At 34.0% G+C, this 27,836-nt stretch overlaps 2 protein-coding genes across 6 annotated transcripts in view; one reads left to right on the top strand and one right to left on the bottom strand.

Annotated features, from left to right (window-relative positions):
• The window catches only part of LOC132740413 (uncharacterized), a 40,477-nt gene extending 28,921 nt beyond the window's left edge, over positions 1-11,556 (top strand). For all 5 annotated transcript variants that reach the window (XM_060728306.1, XM_060728307.1, XM_060728308.1 and 2 more), the window contains 6 exons: positions 1,775-1,949; positions 2,660-2,818; positions 3,723-3,890; positions 4,427-4,499; positions 5,078-5,138; positions 7,600-11,556. In XM_060728306.1, coding sequence (XP_060584289.1) covers positions 1,775-1,949; positions 2,660-2,818; positions 3,723-3,890; positions 4,427-4,499; positions 5,078-5,138; positions 7,600-9,099 — 2,136 coding nt within the window. In that variant the 3' untranslated portion in view covers positions 9,100-11,556. The remainder of the gene's footprint in view (positions 1-1,774; positions 1,950-2,659; positions 2,819-3,722; positions 3,891-4,426; positions 4,500-5,077; positions 5,139-7,599) is intronic.
• A 6,252-nt stretch (positions 11,557-17,808) lies between these two features.
• On the bottom strand, positions 17,809-26,752 carry LOC132740412 (phospholipid phosphatase-related protein type 5-like). The gene is made up of 8 exons (XM_060728304.1): positions 26,460-26,752; positions 25,455-25,614; positions 24,279-24,396; positions 23,613-23,799; positions 20,814-20,871; positions 20,034-20,210; positions 19,541-19,651; positions 17,809-19,113 (listed from the first exon to the last, which is right to left on the bottom strand). Exons 1-8 carry the CDS (start codon positions 26,654-26,656, stop codon positions 18,904-18,906), a joined length of 1,218 nt encoding a protein of 405 aa, XP_060584287.1. The 5' UTR covers positions 26,657-26,752; the 3' UTR covers positions 17,809-18,903.
• Positions 26,753-27,836: the final 1,084 nt, after the last annotated feature.

The raw sequence follows: 27,836 nt of genomic DNA, 5'->3' as shown, positions 1-27,836 counted from the left end.
GGAAACAGTTTCCAGAGCATAACTTAAGTTCCATTTGGCCCAAAGTGTTCAAACTTCATAGGATGATTGCCCATATTGGGTAGAAGACCCCTATTGATTTTGGGGTCAAAAGGTCAAGGGTCAAGGTCACTATATCCTTAAAACTGAAAACAGTTTCTGGAGCATAACTTAAGTTCCATTTGGCCCACAATATTCAAACTTCATAGGATGATTGTCCATATTGGGCAAAAGACCCCTATTGATTTTGGGTCGCTAGGTCAAAGGTCAAGGTCACAATTACCTTAAAACCAAAAACAGTTTCCGGAGCATAACGTAAGTTCCATTTGGCCCACAATATTCAAACTTCATAGGATGATTATCAATATTGGGTAGAAGACCCCTATTGATTTTGGGGTCACAAGGTCAAAGTCACTTTTACCTTAATACTGAAAACAGTTTCTAGAGCATAATTAAAGTTCCAATTGGCCCACAATATTCAAACTTCTTAGGATGATTGTACATATAAGGTAGAAGACCCCTATTGATTTGGGGTCACAAGGTCAAAGGTTAAGGTCATTATTAATAACTTAAGTATTAATCAACCTACAGCTGTAAAATTTTATAGGATGAACAGCGAATTCCATGTCTTACAAATGCTTCATCCTTACTAAAAAAAACCAACACTTTTGGGCATATAATGCTCCGCCTAGCGGTGCTCTTGTTTTACCTTTGTATAATCCCATATTTTACCAGTGTGTAATCCTATATTTTACCTGTGTGTAATCCTATATTTTACCTTTGTGTAATCCTATATTCTGCCTGTGTGTAATCCTATATTTTGCCTGTGTGTAATCCTTTATTTTACCTGTGTGTAATCCTATATTTTACATGTGTGTAATTCTATATTTTACCTGTGTGTAATCCTATATTTTACCTTTGTGTTATCCTATATTTTACCTGTATGTAATCCTATATTTTACCTGTGTGTAATTCTATATTTTACCTTTGTGTAATCCTATATTTTACCTGTGTGTATTCTATATTTTACCTGTGTGTAATCCTATATTTTACCTTTGTGTAATCCTATATTTTACCTGTGTGTAATCCTATATTTTACCTGTGTGTAATCCTATATTTTACCTGTGTGTAATCCTATATTTTACCTGTTTGTAATCCTATAAAATCTGTATGTAAGCCTATATTAATCCTATATTTTACCTTTGTGTAATCCTATATTTTACCTGTGTGTATTCTATATTTTACCTGTGTGTAATCCTATATTTTACCTTTGTGTAATCCTATATTTTACCTGTGTGTAATCCTATATTTTACCTGTGTGTAATCCTATATTTTACCTTTGTGTAATCCTATATTTTACCTGTGTGTAATCCTATATTTTACCTGTATGTAATCCTATATTTTACCTTTGTGTAATCCTATATTTTACCTGTGTGTAATCCTATATTTTACCTTTGTGTAATCCTATATTTTACCTTTGTGTAATCCTATATTTTACCTTTGTGTAATCCTATATTTTACCTTTGTGTAATCCTATATTTTACCTTTGTGTAATCCTATATTTTACCTTTGTGTAATCCTATATTTTACCTTTGTGTAATCCTATATTTTACCTTTGTGTAATCCTATATTTTACCTTTGTGTAATCCTATATTTTACATTTGTGTAATCCTATATTTCACCTTTGTAATCCTTTATTTCACCTATGTGTAATCCTAAATATAGATTAACTGGAAGATGTGTGAAAATTTACCATCACTAATTTTTTAAATTACAGGAACCAATCAAAAGGAAGCAGCTGAGTAGTAATAGAACATCCTTTAAATTTGATGGCAACAAATGTGATATTGACTATCGCTATGGTTTAGTCACCAATGGTTTCCATAAAGGTCAAGGTCAGATTATTGATACAGGAATTCAGTGGGAGCCATGTATTTATCATTTGGGGATAGGTAAGTTAACTTTTTAGTAGAAAAGGTCATAAATTATTTTGAACATTGTCGTAAGGTTTAGCTAGACTATGGGAGATTAGGGATTGCTATTGTACCTACTGGCAGGCGTCCACATCGCCATTTGATTTGGTTATGTTTTTGTATGTAGGTTGGTATCTCTAAAACAACTCAAGGGAACGGGTTGAAACTTTACACACTTATTTGAGAGCATAATAGAAGGTCAATGCCCATAACTGTAGCGTGGATTTTGACAGAATTATGTCCCTTTTTGAACTATTAAAATTCTATATTATCCAGGATCTTTGTTTTTCTATCAAGCACTGAGAAAAGTCAAGAATGGTGTCTTTCTGACAGTTCATATTTGCTGTGCCCTTTAACTTTGAAATATTTGTTTCTGAAGACACTTGATTTTTGCTTATATTTTACACATTGCCTTTAATTTAAACTGCCTTTTGCCTTTATTTTACCCATTGCCTCTGCATTTTATTCACTTTAATTTGCCTTTATTTTACCCTCTGAGTCTAATTTTGATTTTGAAGACATTTTAACATCAAGTTTTAATTTGATGGACTTTTGCCTATATTTTACCTATTTAATCTGAGTTTTATGTATCAAATAAAGATTTCTTAGTTATTATGTCATATTCAATTTTTTAAGAATATTAAACTGGATTAAATCTGTTGTTAAAAAGACGTCATTTTTGTTTCCAGTTCCAGAAGTACCTCTAAAAAATGTCCACCTGACAGAAATACAACCAGATAATGGATTCTCGGTGGAATGGGACAATTACAATTGTGATAATGTGAAAGCTTATATCATCAACAACATGGTTACATACTGTGTGGGACAAGGGTCAGACAAATGTAAATGTATGTATCATAAAAAAAAAATAGCGTTTTATATTCTTATTGCACTCTTCCATCAGCCATAGTTTGCTATTGTAATGTTCATGAAACTGTAATGTTCATATATGTTCCTGAACCAATGAAGAATGTTGAGACCTTTCTTATTAACAAAAAAATAGAATCTCTAGTGAAGTAGAAATTAAACAACTTAATGGATTTTGTGAAATTGATGGGAATTTAGCCCTGAATCTGGTGGTGAGAAATTAGCCTTAGTTACGGATCCAGGCTAGCCTGCACATTTATGCTGTCTGACCAGGCTCTATACTGTTGGTAGCTCAATCTTTTATTTGGTAAATATAATCCCTTTAAAATTAAATGGACTGTTCATTATACTAGTTCAATTGAAGGCGGTTGAAAACTGAAAGGAAGTGTCAAAATGGTACAAGGATACGTACAGATATGAATTTGCGCATGCTTTTCAGAAGCATTCCTACATGAATTATGTTAAGTCTAGCTGAACAGTAAAAATCAAATGAAGAAAAAAAGAGCTTTTAATTGATAGATAGCTATAACTTGGTACAAAACTATCATAAAGAAAACATAGTTATAGCTATAATTTGGTTCAAAACTATCATACAAAAACATAGTTATTGCTTGATACATAGCTATTATATACCATTATACATAGCTAGTCTACAATACATAGTTATTTCTGGATAGCTATTATGCCAATACCATCTGTACTTAACTTGCTATTATTTGATACATAACTTTTATGCAATACATGTACTTTATTTGATACATTGCTTTTACTTCAAACATAGCTATTATTTGCTTTCTTTCATTATGATCTTTAATTATATCATTGTCATTTTAATTCTGAACACATGAGTCAGTCAGTGTACCCACACTTTTATATAATGAACAGGTACAGAAGATGAAGTTAGTGTCAACATTTCGAGACAGATCAGTAGTTACACTGCCAGAGATCTGAAGGCTGGTAACCAGTACTGTGTCTGGGTGAGAGGGGTCAGCAAGGCAGGCAGGGGACCAGCAAATACTAAGCCATTAGTACATGTAGTAACGGCCAAGCTTGGTAAGCTTTTGAATTTAATGCCATTCATTTTTCACTTAGTGTACATGAATTTCATTTTTGCCAGTTTTATATATATACCTGTTTCATATAAAAAATACCATTCCCTGAATTCTTTCAGTCACAGGTTGGTAAAATATATCAGAATACATTTGTAGTATTCATAAAGATTTTTGACAGGTTATATGGCCATGTATAAATGGTTTTAAGTTTGTATGACCCACACTTCTAGACAAGGTTTATAATGGTTTTTTGACAGGTTATATGGCCATGTGTAAATGGTTGTAAGCTAATATAACCTATACCCATGGACAAGGTTTATGTAGTCAATTATTCTTGATACAATGTTAAATAAATTATCGAAAGTCTTTTCAAGAAACTTTCAGTATAACACAATCCCTTTATTTGTGGAAAAATGAAACCTTATTTGTAAATTTGCAACATCAGTTAATATGAAGGTTATATAACCATCATGATTGTTCAATGTAAATCAATGTTTCAAATGTAAAGTATAATAAGAGTTCTTATTACATTTGTAGAGACTTCATATACAGTGGTTTTTGTAATAATAGTGGTGATTGTTGTTGTTGGAGTGCTGGCTATAATTATTATGTAAGTATGGCAATGTATGACCATTCCAGTTTAATGATTAGCATACCCTTCCTATCTTCCTATGAGTTTTATTTATTATGTAAGAACTGTATTTAGGTTAACATACAAAGTTTTTGTGACTTCAAAACTGCTGTTGGTTTGATACTGAAGGAAACTATGCAGTTTAGCCAAAAATGCCAGGTTGCAGGAAACTATGCAGTTTAGCCAAAAATGCCAGGTTGATAGTTCTATTGAAATAAATACTTGCAACAATTAGTGTCTCTTACATCCTTGAATTTAATGTAACAAGTTTTCAAAGTATAACTGACCAAGTGCATGGGGTCATATGATGGGAGAAGCAATTGGTGATAAGCGCCATGTGATAGAATTTTAGACAGCTTTGATTGTGACATTTTCAACAACTCCGCCATGCCACATCTTTATAACTATATTATGTAACTTACAAGTATGCAAAAATTAACTATGTATATCAGCAACTAATTCAACCCTAGTGGTCTTAACTTTTCAGAATAAGTTTAAATTTAAAGTGAGAAGTTTTTATCATCGTAATTTGCAACTAATATTGTTTTCTATTTTAGATGTGCTTATAAAAAGTACCAGAAATGGAAAGATGAATGTAGTCAAATTAGAGTAAATGAAGTAAGTGGTCTTCTGCATATTAATTAGGAGTTTTTGTTTATCTTTTTTATCACAAGAACGTTCCGCTGGTATTGTACAGCCATGCATATTTTTTGCTCAATTTGTTTTAAACAAAAATAGCCTATAGATGGGCTGTTAGTGTTACACTTAAAAGATGTCCATGAAAAACATTAATCCCTCTGTCTGTAAACACTTTGGATATTTGATAAATAGAATAGTATATTCATGTAGCTTCATTACTAAATTTATTGTACTTTTTTAATAAAATAATTTTATGCCACATACCCTCATAATATGACTTTTATGCAACTCATTCAATGAATTCAGTATTGAACCTACACTCATACAATATCCACTATTTGCATGCACTTTAAAGGGAGACACAGGCAAAATTTTCATTTCTTCGTTTTGATTTTTTCATTCATTAATCTGTAGATGTCCTCAAAATGAATACACTAGGCAGTCACAGGAACAAAACTTTTCTCCTTATGAAGAAAAAAATGGTGGTTTCCTAACCTGACCCACGCGGGTCAGGTTAGAGCTTTAAGATTTCACAATACTAGTCACAGTGAACTCCGGAAACGTTAAAGAACCTGTCAAATGAATGATTTATGTTTGTTTCAATCATACTATATCCACAATATCTGTAATTGTAACTTCTAGGGTTTGTTCAAGTCGTATGACTTGTTTTAAAACTACTCAGTGATTCTGCCGGCGTCTAAATTTCGTTTAACATATATAGGTATATTTACACTTCAAACCCAAAATATAATATAATATATACAAAAATTCATTCTGGGACTTTTACAAATGTCATGTCAGCGTGATTCGAGTACTAAAGATAATTTTGATATTTTGTCATTAATTTGCCTGAGTATCCCTTTAAATGCTACTATTAAGTTTCCTGTTTTGTAAATGTGATATTACTCAATTATGTCACACCTTATTAAAATATAACCAAGGAACAGTCAGTGCTTTCACCATGTGATGTTCCAATAGAAATTATTATTATCACTTTAGCCTCATTTTCATTTCAAGAGTCCAAATTTTTTTATATCAAACGCATATTGTACCCCGTATAGCCAGGTTTTCATTTTCAGAGTACAAAGAATCTATCAAATGCATAACAAGTATAAAGTTCTGTCAAAATATCACAAATTGGAGATGCAATACAAAGAGGTCATTATACATAGTTGAGACCAATACTGATTATATTGGACAGCTGCTGGTCCAATTTAAAGTTGGCATCTAAACTTAATTCAGTATTGTAAGCAACAAAATGTATGATTCATTGAAATGCAGAAACAATTAGTTAGAAACACATACAAAAAATATAGAACAACCTTGTTAAACATGCTTAAAAAAATTTCTTGTCTGAACATCAGATACTGTCAATTTTAACTGCCTTTTTGGAATAGCCTTGGTGGGTTAATGGTTTGGCAGTGTCCAGTTTTGTCCACAGCATATATCATTATCAAGTATTTCTTGACACAAACCTTCCTCACCATAAGATAAAGTGAACATGCATGTAATAGGCTTCTAGGTCAAAGAATAAGGTGACACCTAGAGGTCAGAGGTAAACATTGGTCTGTAACAAAACCTCTCATGCATTAAGGGATTTTAATATTACTTGACACAGAATTAAGCATTTTTAGGCAGATTGTTGAGTGTAATATTCAGATTCCTTTGGCAAAGATAAGGGTCACATAAGTCATTAGTGGTCAAAGGTTAGATCAAAATATGAAAATGTGTGGACAATTTAGTGGTCTTGATTTAAGGGATTATGTATCAATATTGTATGTTTACAATCATAAGAGTATTACCAGCACCATCCAAGTTAATATATGCAAGGTCACAAGGGATAATGAAATGTCAAGGCTATGTCCATTGTATATATTGTACTTTCAGTGATCAATTAAGCATTACTTGATACACATTTTCATCACTATAAGCCATAATTTCATGCACATGAACAAGGTCAACAGTAAAAGTCACACTTGGAGGTCAGAAGAAAAAACTTGTCCATAGTGAAACTTCTACACACATTAAGGTATTTTGATATAACTTGCCAGAAATGTTGACCATTGTGTGATGGAGTGTCACCCACAGAATTCAGGTCTCTGTGAAAAAGGTCAAGGTCAAATTCAAGGTCAGGTTAAAAATACGATGATAGTAATATGGACTATTTAGTTAGCATAAATTGAGAAATTTTGATCTTAATGTTCACTATCATGAGACAATGCCAGTCTTGTTAATATATAAACTCACAAAAAATGTTTAATTCATCTCTAAAACTGAAATTTGGTACATTTGACCCTTTTGTTTGCCAAACTACAAGGAAGTTGAAAGGCAATGGGTTTACCAGTATAATAGTCGTGCAATTCTAAGTGAGTTTCAAGTTGAAATATTTTGAGCTGATGTTAGTATTTACCGTTATGAATAATTTTTTAATTGATTACAGATGGAAGGACAAAATCTTCATCTATTAGATGTTACATCATTATCCAATGAATCATCTAGCAACCAGCATGCTGGTGAAACTGCTGAAGAACCAGAGAAACCCAGTGAAAGGAAGTACTCTATTGGTGACATAATAGATGTGCTTAAAACGGAGGATGATGATCTGAAAGGGAATTATCAGAATCCCACTGATATAGATTCCTATATGAAAGCTCAATCTGTTTCTGACCACACATGTGAACCTGACGATCATGATAATGAAAGGGCACCTCTAATTGCATCCGAGACTAACGAGTCTGAAACAGAAAACACTATTGTAAATGATTTATGTGATAAATTTACAGTGATAAATGGTCGTTCTTATGTAAATAGATATGATAGAAACAATGAGGAACGGGATCACTATAAAAGTATAAGTAGTGTTTTATCTGATGCTCATAGTGAGCAGACAGGTGTAAGCATGGAAGACTTACTTTGTCACAGGTATAGTGCCGATGTTAATGCTATGATATCAACTTTAAATGATATGGGAACATGTTTGGAAAATCATCCTAAGGTAACACAGGAAGGTCAAAGAACAACTGAGACACTAAAAGAGACTGGTAAAGATGATGTTAATGATCATGGAAGAGAGACTGACAAGGAGTATGATAAGGAAAATGCTGGACCATTGAATAATTGTAGAGATATAGTTTCTGGCTTAGAAGATGACAATAAAGTTAACACTACTGCTGATGGTGAAAAGTCCGAGATTGAGAAATGTTCCATTGAGATTATAAGAGGAAATACAAATGAGATTAAGTCTGATTTAAGTGTTGAGGATATTGATGATGTCATATGGGATTCTGGTGATTGTACTGACTTATTGGGTCAGTATGGAAAACACAAACAAACTTCTGATGTTGTTTCAGAAGATTCCTTTAAGCTCATAAGTGATGATGATCTACATAATGGGGGTAATGTTAATCTCATAAACTCTGAAAGTAAGGATACTGCTGAGAGTACAGATAATGGCCCAACTCAAAATCATGAAAAAGAGGCTACAGGTAAGGGTATTGATTATTCAAGGATGAATGGAAATGTGGAAAGAGACAAAGAAAATTGTACTGATAAAGAACACACAGGAGACAACGCAAACAAACAATCAAAGAAGAATAATCCTACATGTGATTTGGAGCGTATTGATGACCAAATTAAAAACAAACGTGTTGCCAATATTCTGTCTAAAAATTCCAATGGTTTGATATTAACTAAGAGTGATATTTCCTCAGATAAGAATAGAACCTCCGTGGGTTCTAACAGTTCCAATGAACTGCAGTCAGTGGCAAGCACCGATAATAGCGGAACATTGCACAGTTATGTCACTGCGGGGAATGACACATCTGGAGAACCCATTCATAACATTAGTGATCATGATACACAGTCAGGAAATATAAAGAGTAATACAAATAATCTTAATGGAGGAGTAAACAATTATGAGCTAATTCAGGAATGTAAATGATTAAACACTTTTTTTACAAAGTCATAACGATTTTCTAAAAAGTTTATGTTAGATTGGACAGCTTTGAGTTGACAGGGTATTTGTATTCTTTTGCTCAAGCAGCCAGTGTTTATTAATAGGATATTGGAATTTGGGTTCAAGGTTATAAAACGTCTTTCTGAGCTCTGCCTCAAGTCTCAGGATTTCTATTTTGTCAGTTTACATTCTGCACATTTTCTGACCAATCAAATACATAAGATCTGAGTTTGGCTTAGAAGTTTTAAACTGGACAGAAGTGTTACCAGTGGCAAAAGCAGACCTTTGTTCTACAGTAAACAACTTTTTCACTAGTAGCTGCCAAATTGGGAAAAGTAATTATACAAACAGAATGTTGCCAAATCATGAGGGGAAAATTTACAATACATATATAATCTTATGCCATCCCTATTGAGCTAAATGAATATGCCTGCCATATTGATTACATGTATATTACCATATAGATTTTATTTTTGATATTTTAAGAATTTTTTTTCACAAGTCTTATATATTAAAGCTAAAGGTAATATTGTGTGCACACTTAATCATTTATTTCCCCAAAGTTCTAAAAGACACATTATGCCTCAAAAACATTTTTTTTCCTTCTTTAGAATGGGTAAACATGAGTTTTATGATGTTAAAATAATGGATTTAGAACATGTTAGATGCTTATTACTTAAAGAAATATTTGTAATAAAAGAAGCAAATTGTATTTTTAACAAAGTAGTATTTCTACTTCCATACAAAATACTCAATCAACTGTACAAATTCCCAAAAAGCAACAGAAACAAATATGATTTGGATAATTTGCCAATGAGTAACTGTTTTGGAAACTATTACAGGAACCCAAATGCATCTTTTGAAAAATAACAAACATTTTTGGGTCATGATATGTTGAAAATGACTTCACTTTATTTATTACCAAAGAAAACCTTATTTTGTATTTGTTTCTTAGGCTTTCAAACACTCAAATATGGTAAAATGTCAAGTTATTTTAAATTTTACCTGTTCATTGAACATTTACACTTGGATGGGCAAAATGTTACTTTAACATTATTCATAACAGTTTATTTGTCAGATCTGGGCATTAAAATCATTACAAAGATTAATATTTAGCTTCTAAAGCATTATAATCTTGCATTTGCTATTGTTGCCATAATTATATTGTATACAGAATCCTTATTATGACATGTTAGTTGCTTGAAAATATTGAAGGGTCTGCACACTGTAGCAGGCATCTTTTTCTGTGTTTCTTGTTCTGCAATTTTCTTTAAAAACACCCAGACAGATCGTCGGTGGTTCTACTCAGATGCTCGTTTGTGCCTGTAAGAATGTAGTCAGGGGGTCACCTGATGTCTTCCTCTACCAGTAAAGCTGGAATGTTGCCATATACTGTGTTTGGTGCAACGTAACGCCCAGTCTAAAAAAAACAACAATATTTGTTAATTATGTTAACCTGACGGAGCTGAAAGTGATAAGCCTTTGCCTCCAGTATTAGACCAGGCCAGCCTGCACATCCATGCAGTCTGACCAGACCCTATAAACTGTTGGGATCTCATTTTTTTTTCTATTTTGATATTGAAATCCCTTAAATTTTAAAAGGACTGTTCCAAATTCAGGGCTGGGCCAATCCAATACACAAATTCAGCGGGTTAAGGGTTAAAATCCCTCTTAAGATATTCTATTGGTTGCATTTTTACCTATATATGTACAATGTATTAAAAGTTTTTAGAGGTGACAGTCAGGAAAATTCCTAGATATTGCCTGAAAGTGTGGTCTGTTATAAAAGTGTGAAGTGCATAATACCATTTTTATTTTATTTTATTTCATTTTTTTCTTTTTTTTCTTTTTTTTTGGGGGGGGGTCATTTTTTATCATTCATATTTTTACTAACTTGGTCACCTATATGTTTCTTGTTATACTGCTTGATTTTTGTGTTAAACATTTTTACAACAGCTTGTTACATAGTTATTTATTAGGAGTGCAACAGTACAGTGAAACCTTTTTGTCACCTATTGTGATACAGTCAACCCATTTTGAAATACACATTGCAATATGTTTATTTTTTATTAAAAACAATATTATTCTAAATTTGTTTCTTCCAACATTTTTAAAGATTTTCAAATTATCAAATAGCTTTTTTATTTAAATATATTCAAATGTTTAAAACACTCCTATGTCTCTAAACAATCAAAACTAAAGGTGTGTGAACATTCAGAAGGTGGCAGTTCTTGAAAATGTTGCAGAAATAAATCTTTGTACATTTTAATCAAATATTAAAGAAAATAATTATATTGTTTCACAAGGGTTTGGTACCACTGTATATATGGGCCGAAGTTGTATTGCATATGTTTCATTATTATTCAGTGTATTGTTGCATCACTAATATTTATACATTTTTTTACAACAAAAGGCATTAATTTTCTCTTCTTGTCATTTATATTTTTATAAATGTCATATCTGCATTATTTTTGTTGTCTGCTTCTTGAACTATTTGCCGTAGTTTCTTTTTTATTATCCTTAACCTGAAATGCAGTGTGATTAACGTTTGCCAACAGTATAGAGCTGGCCAGCCCAAAGGTGCTAGTTGCACTGGTTTGGTTGACCTTAAATATGTTTAATCTTGTTATTCATGTAATATAATATCAGTAATATTTTTTTTTTTTTAAAGTATGTTATAGTCTATAACAATATAACAAAAATAAAAAATGCTTTTTTTTTAAAATATTATTGATACCATATTACATGGATAACAAAATTAAACATATTTTAGATCAAATCAATGCAGCCAGCCTGCATATCTGTGCTGTGCAGTTAGTCAGTGATCAGGCTCTATACATGTATTGTTCAAAATTGTTGGCTGACTAACTTAACATTTCAATCTTGATACCCCCATTATTGGTAATTGACAGTTCCAAAAATGGATGCTGGACAAGTCTTTTTAAAAAAATCAGCAGGTTAAGGATTAATGTTCTAGAACTATTTAACTTTAATGAGTGCTATATATAGTTATAATACTCTATTTAAACCTCGCTAATTTTATTTTTTCATTATAACTATCATGACCTTTAACTTGTAGTTTTCTTTTGTCTGCCTGAGTTTTTTGTGTCCAAAGGGAAGTTATGAAGGCTGAAAAATAGATACTAAAGCCACCCGGTGTAACTATTTGCAAACCACCATACTTTTTGAATTATTTGATGCCAGAGCTTTTTTTAATGTGTTACAGAGAAGTTATGAAGGCAGAAAAAAGATACATCAAAGTGAGCCTGTAAAAATATATTTGCAGGTCACATTAATTTGTTATATTATTTCTGCCAGAGCTCTTTTTGTGTCTAAGGAAAGTTATGAAGGCAGATCATGAATCAAAATTATGTGGTTGCTAAGAATAGACGCAGTGGATTATATTAGTGCTGTATGATCTCACTATTAAGTCAGTATACATATGTCAAAATTTTCCCTAAAAATGATGAATGGTTTAGTCCAGATTGAAAGATGGACAAGTCCATTCAAGATATTTAGCATTCTTAGGTTTATTTTAAAAAAAAACGTGTTTAAATGCTCATGAAATGTAGTTGAACAGAATGTTCATAATTTTTCACCTCTCCTTTTGTTGGCAGCCTGTGTTATACTTTTTAAAATATTTATAGTATATGAGCCGCATCACGACAAAACCAACATAATGGGTTTGCGACCAGCATGGATCCAGACCAGCCTGCGCATCCGCGCAGTCTGATCAGGATCCATGCTGTTCGCTTACAGACCCTATAACAAGTAAAGAAACTGACAGCGAACAGCGTGGTTCCTGATCAGACTGCGCGGATGCGCAGGCTGGTCTGGATCCATGCTGGTCGCAAACCCATTATGTTGGTTTTGTCATAATGCGGCTCAAATGTATTTTTATCTTTATATGTTTATAGCCTTTAGGCTAAATCTTATACATGTTAAATTATTCTGAGATGGGATAGATTATGTACTATTTTTACATATACATTTATTTATTTATTGACCAAGCTCAATTATTATTGTGAAAAAAATTAAAACATTCCAAAATTTGAAATGTTGTACATGTATTTGATGAGTAAAGGGTAAAGAAAACCAAAACAAATTAGCAATAAACCCTTGCTGGAACAGAGAGTTATATAAGTTCTTGAAACAAGTGTTTTAGCACCTGGCCAGTCTGATTTTGAAATCCCTTGAACTTAGAATGGGCTGTTCCAAATTGAAAGCAGCTCACTAGGTGGACAAGTCCATTTCAGATATTCAGTGGTGTTATGTTTAAATTAGAACTATGATTCTTTGTTTGTACCAACCATTCTCATATGTGATGAATTCAAAACCTATGGGATTTGTAAAAATAGTCATTTTAAACAGTACAAAGTCCCGGTGGTAGAGGGAGCATTACCAACTACAACACGTATTTTTTCTGTTATTTTGTATTTATTTGTTATTGTATGGTCAGATAACATATCGTGTTGATTCTTTTAATTTTGCATTATTTTTTTTAAAGATATGTGTCTGTTTTTATGACTAAAGATGTTATTTTACATGTTTTGTGACAATTCTTATCAAATAAATTTACATTTGAAGATTATGATTATTAGTTATTGTACATATGTATGACGTCATTGAAATCCGCACCCCTTCCCTCCACGGCCCCAGGATATAATCAGGCACGTAATGGATACAGTATGAGTTTTTCTTCAAAACTGTCTTCTTACAAGTTTGCTACGATAAACAAAAAATTGTCCGGCTATTTCTCCGCAGATTTTTATGCCCCCGCCATATAATGGCAGGGGCATATAGTGTTACCCTGTTCCGTCATTCCGTCCTTCCGTCATCATCAGTTTCCGTTCATTATCTTAATAACCGTTGCACATATTGAACTCAAATTTGACATATGGATATGTCATGAGAAAATACAGGTCAAGTTCGAAATTGGTCATTGTTTCGATGATTTGTGGCAGAGTTATGCCTCTTTTACTTTAAAAATAATATGAAATTTTCAGTTTCCGTTCATTATCTCCCTACCGGTGCAACACATTCAATTCAAACTTGACATATGGATATGTCATGAGAAAATACAGGTCAAGTTCGAATTTGGTCATGGTTCGATGATTTTTGGCAGAGTTATGCCTCTTTTACTTTGAAAATAATATGAAAATTTCAGTTTCCGTTCATTAACTCCCCAATGGTACAACACATTCAACTCAAACTTGACATATGGATACATCAAAGGAATGCGCAGGTCAAGTTCAAATTTGGTCATGGTTCGAAGATTTTTGGCAGAGTTATGCCCCTTTCACTTTGAAAATAATATGAAAGTTCATTATCTCCTTAATGGTACAACACATTCAACTCAAACTTGACATATGAATATGTCATGAAAAAATACATGTCAGTATTAATTTGGTCATGGTTCGATGATTTTTGGCAGAGTTATGCCCCTTTCACTTTAAAAATAATATGAAATTTTCAGTTTCCGTTTATTATCTCCCAAACAGTATTACACATTCAACTCAAATTTGACATATGTATATGTTTTTGGAATGCGCAGGCCAAGTTCGAATTTGGTCATGGTTCAATGATTTATGGCAGGGTAATGCCCCTTTCACTTTGAAAATGATATGAAATTTACAGTTTCTGTTCATTATCAAGCCAACAGTGTTACATATTCAACTCAAAATTGACATATGGATATGTCAAAGGAATGCGCAGGTCAAGTTGGAATTTGGTCATGGTTCGATGATTTTTAGTTATGTCCCTTTCACTTTGAAAATAATATAGATACATCTTAGGAATAAGCAGTTTAAGTTTGAATTTGGTCGTGGTTCAATGATTTTGGACAAACTTATCTTTCCTGAATGTTGGAAAAATTTTAAACTTTCAGTTTCAGCACTCATACTTTTGTGGAAATGTATATAGCCATTATTTTGACTACAAATATGCAATATGCTATTTTCAAAAGGTTAAGACTGAATAATTTCAGTGCCTTGAACATTGTATAAAAATGGTTTGTGTTAACATTGAAAAGTTTTAAGGGCTTTGAACTTAGAATGAAAAAAAAAAATTTGTGCAAACAAATTTGGAACTAAATATTATAAATTTGAAATTTTGGCTGCATGCGGGGGCATCCGTGGCATGATGACACATTTCTAGTTTTTCCTTTTGGCACATATTACATTAATTATTAATTCAAATGTTGTGTGACAAACACCCGATTTATTTATTGACTATCACAATATCTGGGAAATTTCTAACAAAACAATGTTAGAATATATAGATCAAAGAATTTGCCATAAAGGACAGTGGATAAAAACAATAAAATATATTATTCTACTTTGTAAATATGTTATAATAAACTAGAACTATCACTAAATGTGATTAATATCCCCACAAGACTGCTTCAGAAATGAGGATGTTACTAGTAACAGAATACCTTGTAAAAGAATTGAAATATAGAGTTATGGTTGTGGCAATTAAAGATAGTTGTGGTTCTTGTATGTTGCATTTCCTTTCAATGTGGTTAGCCATTGATGAAGTTTTATTGAATTACTCTGTAATAAGTCCAGAAAGACAAGGAAAAGGAACAAAGGGCAATAACTCTCTAAATACTGAAGATGGAGTAATAGTTCTTGTGCACTGCACTTCCTCTTATTGTGCTTGACCATTGTATGAAGTTGTTTTGAAATCCAACCAGTACGTTTTTAAGTTATGCTCCGGACAAGTAAAAGTATCAAAGGGCAGTAACTCTGTATTTTGTCAAAATGGAGTTATGGCTCTTGTGCACTGCACTTCCTCTCAATGTACTTGACCATTGTATGAAGTTATATTGAATTCCAACCATTAGTCTTCAAGTTATGCTCCGGACAAAAAAAGCAATGGAAAAGTAACAAAGGGCAATAACTCTGTAAATAGTCAAGATGGAGTTATGGTTCTTGTGCACTGCACCCCCCCTTATTGTGCTTGACAACTGTATGAAGTTGTTTTGAATTCCAACCAGTAGTTTTCATGTCGTGCTCTGGACAAGGGAAAAGTAACAAAGGGCAGTAACTCTGGAATAAGTCAAGATGGAGTTATGATTCTTAAACACTGCACTTCCTCTCAATGTGCTTGACCATTGTATGAAGTAATAATGAATTCCAACAATAAGTCTTCAAGTTATGGTCCGGACAAAAGAAAGCAATGGAAAAGTAACAAAGGACAATAACTCTGTAATTACTTTAGATAGAGTTATGGTTCTTGTGCACTGCACTTCCCCTTATTGTGTTTGACAATTGTATGAAGTTGTTTTTAATTCCAACCAGTAGTTTTCAAGTTATGCCCCGGACAAGGAAAAGTAACAAAGGGCAATAACTCTGTAATTAGTCAAGATAGAGTTATGGTTCTTGTGCACTGCACTTCCTCTCAATGTGCTTGACCATTGTATGAAGTTATAATGAATTCCAACAATTAGTCTTCAAGTTATGGTCCGGACAAAAGAAAGCAATGGAAAAGTAACAAAGGGCAATAACTCTGTAATTAATTTAGATAGAGTTATGGTTCTTGTGCACTGCACTTCCCCTTATTGTGTGAAGTTGTTTTTAATTCCAACCAGTAGTTCGGACAAGGAAAAGTAACAAAGGGCAATAACTCTGTAATTAGTCACGATAGAGTTATGATTCTTGTGCACTGCACTTCCTCTCAATGTGCTTGACCATTGTATGTAGTTATATTGAATTCCAACCATTAGTCTTCAAGTTATGCTCCGGACAAGGAAAATGCAACGGACGTCTGGACCGACCAACCGACCACCGGGTGACTCCTATTACCCCCCCCCCCCCCCCCCCCCCCCCCCCAAAAAAAAACAAAACAAAAAAACTTCGTTTCTGGGGGTATAATAAATAAATAATAAATTACAAGAGTTCAATTCTAGTAACCTTTTCAATTCAATAACCTTATTTCATTTATTCATTGTTTCTGCAACTTTTTGTGCATGAAGAAGGTCTAACATGAAGTTTATTTTTTATTGAAAACTTCGAATGATGAAAAAAGATAAAACGGCTTCTTATATCTTATTTTCAGATGTTATTGTCATATCGATATTTGATATTGCTCCAAAAATGTTATCAATGCTGTTGTTGTCTTCTGCACATATTTGTCTGTCGCGTGCTCTTACCGGAAACGCTTGAAATCTCATTCCGTCATCAGAGACGCTTGATCTGAGGTTCTGTGCAATATGGCTGATTCTTCGAACGTTTGCCCCTGGCCAATATAACTTCTGAATAGGGTATTTCTTGAATACATTTCTTGCTGTAGAATATTTTAACATTTTTCCTCTACGACTTTTAAAATAGTTGGATAATCTCTGGCTACCCTGCAATAAAAGTAGCACCATTGCGCAAGAATATGATATGCAAAACGAAAATAAGTTACCCGGTATTTATAAAAGCTAGACATATGAAGAACCTTTTCCCAGATCAAAGTGAAATCTTTTTGCTGGCTTATAGCAAATGATTCTACATGTACATATATACTGTTTCTCTCTAAGCGTACATTTCACATGTGTTTTCTTTAATTATTTGAATACCCATTGAAATATTGAACATCAACATATGTACATTTCTATGTTCAAACAATAACAACTGCATCAAGAAACTATATGGCCTAGAATATCAATAAGGCCTATATGATTTTGCTCAAAAGAAATAAGAAAACAAATTTACAAAATATCCAGGACTTTTAATATTTCTTTTTCTTATTTTAATACATGTAATTTATAAATATCCGGAAAGCCGGTTGAATGGTTATATTTTTCAAAGCATATTTTACTTTTAACACGGTATATTCAATGCCAATATAATAAATGAACATGCATGCTTACATCGCCATTGTTCAATCATACAAAATAATATCAGTGTACATGTGTACTAAAAAGCAAACACTCTTAAAGTAAATAAATGTATATAGACATATGTAAGGCAATCATATGATGTCTGTAAAAAATCAAATGCTGCAAATTATAATAATTACCTCTGTTCAAAGATGCTTATAACAATATTAAAGCACCAGAGATGACATTAAATACGGACCTAAAGCGAACCGTTTTTTACAAAATGGGATTTTTGCATATATTTAACGAATAATATCATATATTTTAATGAAAATCAATCCCTATCGGTCCCAGCTATAGACAGACAGAGCAAACACTTTGAATATGTATGTATTACGTTTACTTAGAATAGTAATGTGATTTTCCCTGGTACATATTACTAAATCACTGGAAAGTGGGAAATTTACTCCCGTCACTTTCCCTTTTTTGTATAAAATATCAGTAAAAGTTGTTTTGAAAATACAGCTTTTGTATATCAATTGAGAGACTTGGAGCCATAAATTTCTAACTTTTTTCCGCATTTAAAATTATTTTGTATATGTAAAACTTCGTTGAAATATGCATGCATATGAACTATCTGTCAGAACAGACCTCCTTCCATGTCAAAATATTCCTAGTTAACTCGTGTGAAAACTTTGGGTTTTTAGCATATTATATCTTGATCTCAGTCATTCTGAATTAAAACAAAGCACTATGAAATCCATCGTAACTCTTATCCCCTTGAACCGAAAAACTAGTCGTTTCCACCAGTACAGAACCAGAACTGTCTGTGCAGCCCGACCAGGCTCTATACTGTTGTCTGACTAACTTAAAATAACATCTTATTATTCACAAAAACTGATAAATCTAAAATCCTAAAACTATAAGTTGGCAGGTCCATTAAGAAATTCAGCATGTTGAGGGTAAAAATGGAGCACTGTTTATAAATGTGACAATCTCTGATCATCCTGGTAGGCGGGGCTTGGTATAGGGCGGTCCTTATATTTGTCCCCAGGGTGTTCTGTCATTTCACTATACAAAGGAATTGGCGGGTTTTGCGTTTTAATTCCTTCGAATTTCTGGTAAGGTGAGTTTCGTGACGTATGTGCACGTGGAATGTGAAATGGAAACGGAAACAAACGCAGCTTGCCCTGAAACATATTGTGCACGTGAAAAAATGAGGAAAAATGTGAATAAAATTGCATGTTTCGGAAGAAAAAATAATAATTAGCTTATATTTACACACGTTTACTAATAAACTTTATGTTGACTATAAAATATATTGGACGATAGACGCTTGACAATTTTGTCACCAACAAAACATATTTGTATATACTCTACTAATTATGACTTCTAAGCAAATGAAAATCATTCAAAAGAATAGGATATAATGTTTTAAGCAATGCAAGTTTGAAAGTTATTTTCAAGAGTAACCATAAAAAACAAAATTGTTAATCAAAATAGTGCAAAGGCAAAAAGGTGAGGCCAAAATGTACAGCGCGCATATTCTTTTAGTTAAAAAAAGTTCTTGGAGGATGAAATTTATTCAATTAAAACAAATTATGAGTGTAAACTTACGTCTCTCGTTATTTCGTTCAGCAGTTGATGGTCAACAAGGAAACCGTGCAGCAGACGAATCATCTTTTTCTCAGAGACATACTCTCGGAAATTATACAACACAAAGGCACCCTGTAAATTAACCATTTTGTATGTTAGTTAAACGGTTTATTTCCTGAACTGACTGACTAACTTACTGATTTTTTAACTCCTGTTTCACCTTAATTCGGGTTTTCGAGCCAATATGGCTTCCTAACACAGACTTCCGGTTTTTAAGTAATTTCTGATTTTTAACTATTTCCGCCGAATTTCCTAACATTATGCTTATGCGCTATCATTTATTAACATTATGCATTATGGATATACTGCTACGCCATATGCAACTACATGTAAATTACTATGTTCCTACTGTAGTACACATGCTTTTTCGATTCAACAATATGCAGAAATTATGCAAATTTTACTTTCTTGATGAAATTCGCCATTTGAATGGAAAAAAACAACAAAAACTTACGAGATATATCGCCATGGCTATACCCATTGCCCAACCGACCACGACGTCCGTCCAGAAGTTATGGTTCAGACCAAGCTCGGCCAAACCGCACAGCAGTGCTAACATTGTGAACACTAATGACAGAAATGGACGAAGTACACGCACTGACCTCGTGCGCAACGCACCGTGAATATAAATCTGTAAGACGGAACAAAACAGAATTATCAATGTTTTAAACTTGTAAATCAATCTTTTTTAATTTACTTTTATAGTGTGATAACTATTATTGCGACTGGCAAACTCAACCTGTGCAAAAGTGGCTCAAATCTGGAACGCTGGACTTCTTGGCTGTGCTTGCAATAACTTAGGGCTGTGAAAACTTGGCAAGACGTAATATGAGCCGCGTCACGACAAAACCAACATAATGGGTTTGCGACAGGCATGGATCCAGACCAGCCTGCGCATCCGCGCAGTCTGATCAGGATCCATGCTGTTCGCTATCAGTTTCTCTACTTGTTATAGAGTTTGTAAGCGAACAGCATGGATCCTGATCAGACTGCGCGGATGCGCGATCTGGTCTGGATCCATGCTGGTCGCAAACGCACTATGTTGGTTTTGTCGTGACACGGCTCATATAACACTGACGGAGCCGGAGTAAGAAAGTAGTTTTAATGCCCATAACATATTGATAAATATTCAAAAAGGGAAATTTTATATTTGTCTCTCTTCTAAGATCAAAGAATTTTCAAACTATCAGGTTGTTAAGTTGTTAAATGTACATGAAGAAATTTAGATACATACGGAGAGATATATAGCTGCGTAACCTGTCATTGCAGCTCGTAGGGATGGAAACGATGTCCTAAAACAAGTAAAAAAGGTACGCATAAAATCTTCTACTGAAATAATGATTTCAACTACAGGCAGAATTATAGTTTTGTATTAAGTTTTGTTTGTATTTGTTGTTTTCTGCCGAAAATAATATCTGCACAATTCATTTTTTAGATTCAATTATAACTGCATTCAGGTATACGATGGATAATCGATAATATTAAAAAGTCATCTTAAACTTAGAAGTGTATACTTATTATATTCTTAACAAAAATACAGAAAACAACAAATGTTTACTATCTTGTTTAAAAATAAGTGACTATTTAAAGTTAAAGTTAAAAACAACAACAACAACAATAACAACACCATATTTTCATCGAGTCATAAAATGTCTGAAACCGGGAGATTGCTACGTGTGCTTGCTATACCATGGCAGCTCTCGAAAATTTTGGAATTCAATCACGGTTTTGAGAAAATTCTACAAGAAGATTATCACATCATTCCGGGTACCCTCCAATAAATTTCTAGGATATCTTAAAGTAACAGCAAAGTTATCTATACAAATATTACTTGTAAAAAATGGTGACCATATATAAAAGTCACGTGGGTTGGTTACATAGTAGAGGTGTTAAAATATAATTGTAATACACCTTTTGTTAGCCATTGAAATAGTATTTAATGTATAGAGGATTTTCAAAAATGGTTATTATTCAGAGCGGGCGCTATGGTGCAGTGGTAACACTGTCTGCCTTCAAATCAAGGGGTCGTGAGTTCGATCCCCCGCTACTCCACTGAAAGAATAAATGATTACAAGACTGACAAAACAAGGACATCGACACATAATGACGGCAACGATAGAACAAGAGAAGACCTTAACAGAACAGGAAACAAGTACCGAAAGTACGAGACCGAAGACGACGACCGATAACAGAAGGAAGAACGGAGACAAGAACTGACAACAAGCGAACAGAGACGAGGACCGCTAACAGAAGAACAGAGACAGGGACCGATAATAGAAGAACTGACAACAAGCGAATATATACGTCGACCGATAACAAAAGAACTGACAACAAGCCAACAGAGACGATGATTAATAACAGAAGAACAGGACAGGGACCGATAACAAAAGAACTGACAACAAGCCAACAGAGACGAGGACCGATAACAAAATAACAGGACAGGGACCGATAACAGAAGAACTGACAATAAGCCAACAGAACGGTCGGCCGATAACAGAAAAACAGAGACAGGGAACAATAAAAGAATTAACTGACAACATGACATCGGAGACGAGGATTGATAACAGAAAAATATAAACGGGGACCGATGAAAGAAGAATGGAAAATGGGAGTGATAACAGAGACGAGAACCGATGACAGAAGAACAGAGAAGAACGGAGACGAGAACGGATAACAGAACAGGTCAGGGACCGATAAAAGAAGAACTGACAACAAGACAACGGAGACGAGGATTGATAACAGAAAAATAGATACGTGGACCGATAACAGAATAACATAAACGAGAACTGATGACAGAAAAATGGAGACGGGGATCGATAACAGAGACGGGAACCGATGTAAGAAGAATTGACAACATGAAAACTGAGACCAGGACTGATTACAGAAGAAAAGAGACGAGAACCGATGACAGAAGAACAAAGACTATAACAGAAGAAATGACAACTAGACAACGGAGACGAGGATTGATAACATAATAACATAGACGAGGACTGATGACAGAAGACTGAAGACAGGGATCGATAACAGAAACGGGAAGAACAGAAGAATTGACAACAAGAAAACTGTTTACAAAAGAATAGAGACGATAACGGATGATAGGAGAACGCAGAAGAACGAAGACGAGAACCGATAACAGTAGAACGAAGACGATGACACATAACAGAAAAACAGAGACGAGAACCGATAACAGAAGAACGAAAGTCACGACCAATAACAGAAGAACTGACAGCAGAGAAATGCGACGAGAACCGATAACAGAAGAACGAAGACGACGACCGATAACGGAAAAACGAACACCAAAACCCAAAAGTACTCAGAGAAAGGTGCCTTTAATTAATGTATATTTTGCATGCACACGTTTTAACCTCCTCACGCTGTAGCCACTCTATATGCTTGCATAGAGTGCCAGATAAAATACATGAAAGCTCTTTATCTAGCAGATAGGGCAGGAAAGAGTGTAGTGTAGTTCTATCTTTAATATTACTTCTATTATATTGGCCTATAGAAAAATGTCTGCCATCTTGGATTTTTCGGCCCTATTGGATTGTTTTTGTTTTTTTTAATTCTGTTTTGGTGTCTAATTTATTTTTACCTAAACATTCTTTGTGACAAATTTCAGACTTTTCCTTTCCTTAAAAGTTTTATTTGATCTGTCATCCATTTATGATAAAGAAATTTGGCGGCCATTTTAGTGGTCATTTAAGATGGCCATTTCAATGGTCAAGATCAAGTTTTTCAATTTGGTATCCACCTTTATCGGATTCAGCATACCTTAAATAGGTAAAATACCAAGATACCACTTGTACTACAAAATGCCTCTAGCATCTTATAGGGACCCAAATTCTCAAAATCAGTCCTGTCTATTATTCTTTACTGCAGCTGCATGCATGCTATTTTCAACGGTATAAAACAATCTATTGCATAAAATGTATGTTACTTTAATTTGAAGTTTGTCGTCTGCAATTTTACATGGGGAAATACATGTATACATGAAAACGTTAAAAGAAACTAGGGACAATTTTAGGGGAGTTACCGCGCATGTCTGAGTTCTATATCGTCCTCGTTAGTGCACAATTCGTCTCCACCAATGTTGCCATTCTTTGCACACAATGTAAGGTCCACTTGGCAAACTTCCAGGAAGTTGGGTCGCAGACGACCGGTGATCATTTTAATTACGTCAACAAATATCATCAGCGTAACCAAGCCAAAGACGTATACTCCTAGAAAACATGAAAAATAACAAAAATATCAAGGTACCTTAACAGCCATACCTAATGTTAATGTACTTTTGATGAAAGAAATGTCACATTTTTACACTGAAAAATTATGAAGAGCTTTAAAAGTACCAATTATATGCATGTCTTTTTACAATGTACTAGAAATGGGTTTTGGGAAACATGGAAACAGTAATCTAATTGTTAAAGCGTCAAACTCTTTCTCTCTTTTTTACAGAGACCAGTCATGAGGTTATAATAATAATATAAAGCCCATCACGAGGAGTGTTAGAATTGTAGCTAAACTTCAAATGAAGAAAAATATAAATGAAATTAACCCCCAATTAATATGTTAAAATGGGGTATTTATTTATAGGTAAAAAATGAAGAATGCCAATACGAACAATGACTTGAATAAGAAGTTTTTAATTAGTCAATTTTCTGAAGATCAAAAAGAACAAAATGAAAGTAATCATTCAACTTACCGACAAATCTGAACAGCCGTCTCCAGACTTGTGGAACGTTACATGACTGACAGCATACACGTATAGACTTTTGATTGTCACCAGTGAAGGCCCATACCGCAATCTCCCCTATCAACATCTGAATAAATAACAACAATATAGATACATACATGACATACAGTTGATGAACAAAAGTAGTTCGTCGTTTAACAATAAATAAAGCGTTGGAATGTGAATCGGGCGATCCTGGTTCGATTCCCGGATGGTGCAGGTCACTTTCGCTTTCATTGATCATGAAATCCTGTCAACAGTCATTGTACTGTACCTCTGCTCTGGCATGTACATGTTATCAATTTCTTGCGAGAGTGAAGGCAACTAGTGCTTGTAAACGGCTTGACAGCCTGCCCAGGAACGATGCGGTGACTGAACTGTACACTGGCATATTTAATGTGGCTTACTGCCGTGATCCGGAGTGAAAACTACCAACACTTCCACCACATAGCTCTTTCATTGCCAGAACAGAATCAGATTGGTCTTTACCATTAGGCTAGAACCAGGCCAGTCTGCACCTTCATGCAGTCTTTTTAGGCACATACCCTAAATCATGATATCCCAAAAAACTAAGATTGATTATGGACTGGTTCAAAAATGAAGACGTACAAGTTCTTTTATGAAATTCAGCAGATCAAGGACCAGTCACAGCTCTCTTTTACGTGATTTTATTTCCGTAAACTAAAGTCTATGACACTGATAAAAATGGCCCTACGTAATGCCGTTGGTTCTCCTCAAATTTCCGCACGTGCCCGAAATAATGCACAAAGGGAAACCGAATGTTTTCCTCCAATAGTAAAGCTGAAAAGAGGAGCGGTGACCTAGTTGTTAAGGTGTCTGCCTCTCAACCCAATGGATCATGGGTTCGAGCCTTAATCGGGTCACGACCATGTTTCTGCAAATGATACCAGTACTGGTTGGTTCCACGAAGCGGACTCAAAAGTGATTAATATAAGTTACACGAACTTGTTCGCAATCGAGCTTAAATTAATATGTTTATCGAAGCTAGAAAGTCGTCATATAATTTTGGCAATGTCGGTGTGCAGTTTAAAAACTTACTAAACCGTCGGTTGTTCAATTCTAAATTCATAACAGGACAATACCGTAATATAAAAAAAGTGATGAAAGGATGAAATGATGGCTTACCACAAAGGGTGGTACACACAGACTTAGGGAGTATACTATCTCGGTTGGTATGATGGCATTAAAGGCGAAGGTAGAGAAAGACGGGTCGTCCTCGGAGTAGGAGATCTCCGGGTTACTGCACGTGAAATTCACCTTCCGGATGGGAAAAACTTTCGTCCACCTACAATGACAAATCATTTGAGCCGTGTCATGACAAAACCAACACAGTGCGTTTGCGACCAGCATGGATCCAGACCAGCCTGCGCATCCGCGCAGTCTGATCAGGATCCATGCTGTTCGCTAACCAACTCTATTACAAGTAATGGAACTGATAGCGAACAGCATGGATCCTGATCAGACTGCGCGGATGCGCAGGCTGGTCTGGATCCATGCTGGTCGCAAACGCACTTTGTTGGTTTTGTCGTGACAAAACATTTAAACATACATGTACATAAAATTGTAATAAAAATAGTCCTTACAGCAAAATGATATTTATGCATGACAGAAACACACAATTAGACTACTAACATTTTAAGAAATTGAACAAATCAATTGAAAATTTCTTATGAAGACGACGTAAACAAATGTCATTAAAATAATTGGTAGATAGGTTTCGCGCAGTGTTAAACTTAATAAAAGATATAAAGCTATATCTAATGAAAAATTTTTATGAAATTTATTAACTGTAAAGTTATATAGTTTCCATAATCTTATGGTTGATTTTCAAATAAATTGTACCATAGAAAGACTTGAACACACATGAATATAACACGTAAACAGGAGAACAATATTATGTTTAGCAATGATTTCGGGCATGGACCTTCACTTTTAAGGATATATACTAATGTACATCTTTTATACAGGCATTTTTGGGACATTCTTTTCCAAACTGAAACAATAATTTTTGCAGCAGATATATAGTTTCATTATATAGTTTGTTAAAATTGCCGGTTATGTTTTTAAGTTAGGGTGTTTAATGCCATGGTGTAGTTTTGTAAAAATGAAAAAAAATTATCTGTGTCATACCTGAGAAAATATTCAAGAACGATCACTCCAGCTAAGATAAATAGTTCTAAAATAAATGTGATGCACACGAGAGTTTTCCCGCGTCCCTGCTGACTACTGTACACGGAAGCAGACGACTCTGCGCCATCACGTTCATCTTTATGATGAAGATGTTCTATTGATTCACCCTCAGTCGGTCCACCTTGGTATAAAGTCATCGTAGAGTAACTATCTGGAGTAACTATCTCGAAAATGTTAAAATGTCGTATGCGCTAACACAATCGAAAATCACACTTTTGTCTTTATCATGTCACATTTCCTGAAAAAAAGGGAAACAAATAAATCTAAAAAGATTTTTATTTCAATCTCATGAACTAATTCACTGTAGCTTACAGGTCTCGCCCAATGTATTACTGTAAAGTTTCATCAGAGTTCCAATTGATATCTTATTTGGGAAAATTAAATGGTTTCGCCCGAGTCCTTAATAAAATCTCAGATTGGAAAGGCGTATTGTATAAAATGCATATTCAATGTTTATTCTTTTACCTTCTGGAACAAAAAGTGATTTCAATGCTTATCTTTTTACCTTCTGGGACCAAAATTGATTAGCTTTTGCCGCTAGAATAGAGCATCCGTGCAGTCAGAAATACAGTTCCACAGAAAGGGTTTAATAAAAAAGACATGAAAGGGAGGCTATCCTTTACGTTAAACTAAAAATAAATTGTTATAGTAAACCATGTGCCACATTCCGTCTTTTATGCATCTTCACAGGTCTATAATAAAATTTATAATCTTGGTCATTGAAAGTACAGAGATATATCAATATGATATAAAATACATGTACATCACTCATTTTATATCATCAATTTACGAAAACTTTTCCCTTTATAAATATTTTTGCAAAGAGCAAACCTGGAACATGGTCATATTTATTGACTACGTAAGAGGAAAGTTTGAACTATTAAAGAGGGCATAAATTGCTATTGTAGTAAAAACATGAGCTTTTGAATACAGGAGTCTGGACAGTGAATATTACAGAGATTGTTAATATGAAGTCATCGACCTGACGACACGCACTTCCGGTTACGCTGTGAAATAAAGTAGTTCCGAGGAACCGTTTGAAAAGATAACTCATTTATATGATGTTCAAACTTAACATGGCCCTTATTCAGAGGAGGTCATTCTACACATATTAATCGTTCATTAAATGTCAAAACATCTGAAGAGCCACACACGTGAAAACGACGATGATTCAGGAAATGGCCGCCCTTGCATTTACAAAATGTTGGCAACATGGTAAATAGGTGCCTCAAATACAAGTAGTGAGGTTCGGTAACAAAAAAAAATGCCATACAATACTACCAGGTGTTAGACGTAGCATGTAAAATATCAGATACG

The sequence above is a fragment of the Ruditapes philippinarum genome, unplaced genomic scaffold (assembly GCF_026571515.1).
Source record: "Ruditapes philippinarum isolate M1 unplaced genomic scaffold, ASM2657151v2 ctg1275_1_1_1_1, whole genome shotgun sequence".
Lineage (NCBI taxonomy): Eukaryota > Metazoa > Mollusca > Bivalvia > Venerida > Veneridae > Ruditapes > Ruditapes philippinarum.
Note: the sequence above shows the minus strand (reverse complement) of the source record. Positions and strands in the feature narration are given on the sequence as shown.

Bases quoted from the DNA above. Each gene is read 5' to 3' on its own strand.
- LOC132740412 (XM_060728304.1), bottom strand. From the start codon at position 26,656: ATGACTTTATACCAAGGTGGACCGACTGAGGGTGAATCAATAGAACAT. The intron at 24,397-25,454 runs GTAAGCCATCAT...TTATTTATTCAG, and splicing joins TGTGTGTACCACCCTTTGTG to ATGTTGATAGGGGAGATTGC. The intron at 20,872-23,612 runs GTAACTCCCCTA...TACTTGTTTTAG, and splicing joins ATAGAACTCAGACATGCGCG to GACATCGTTTCCATCCCTAC.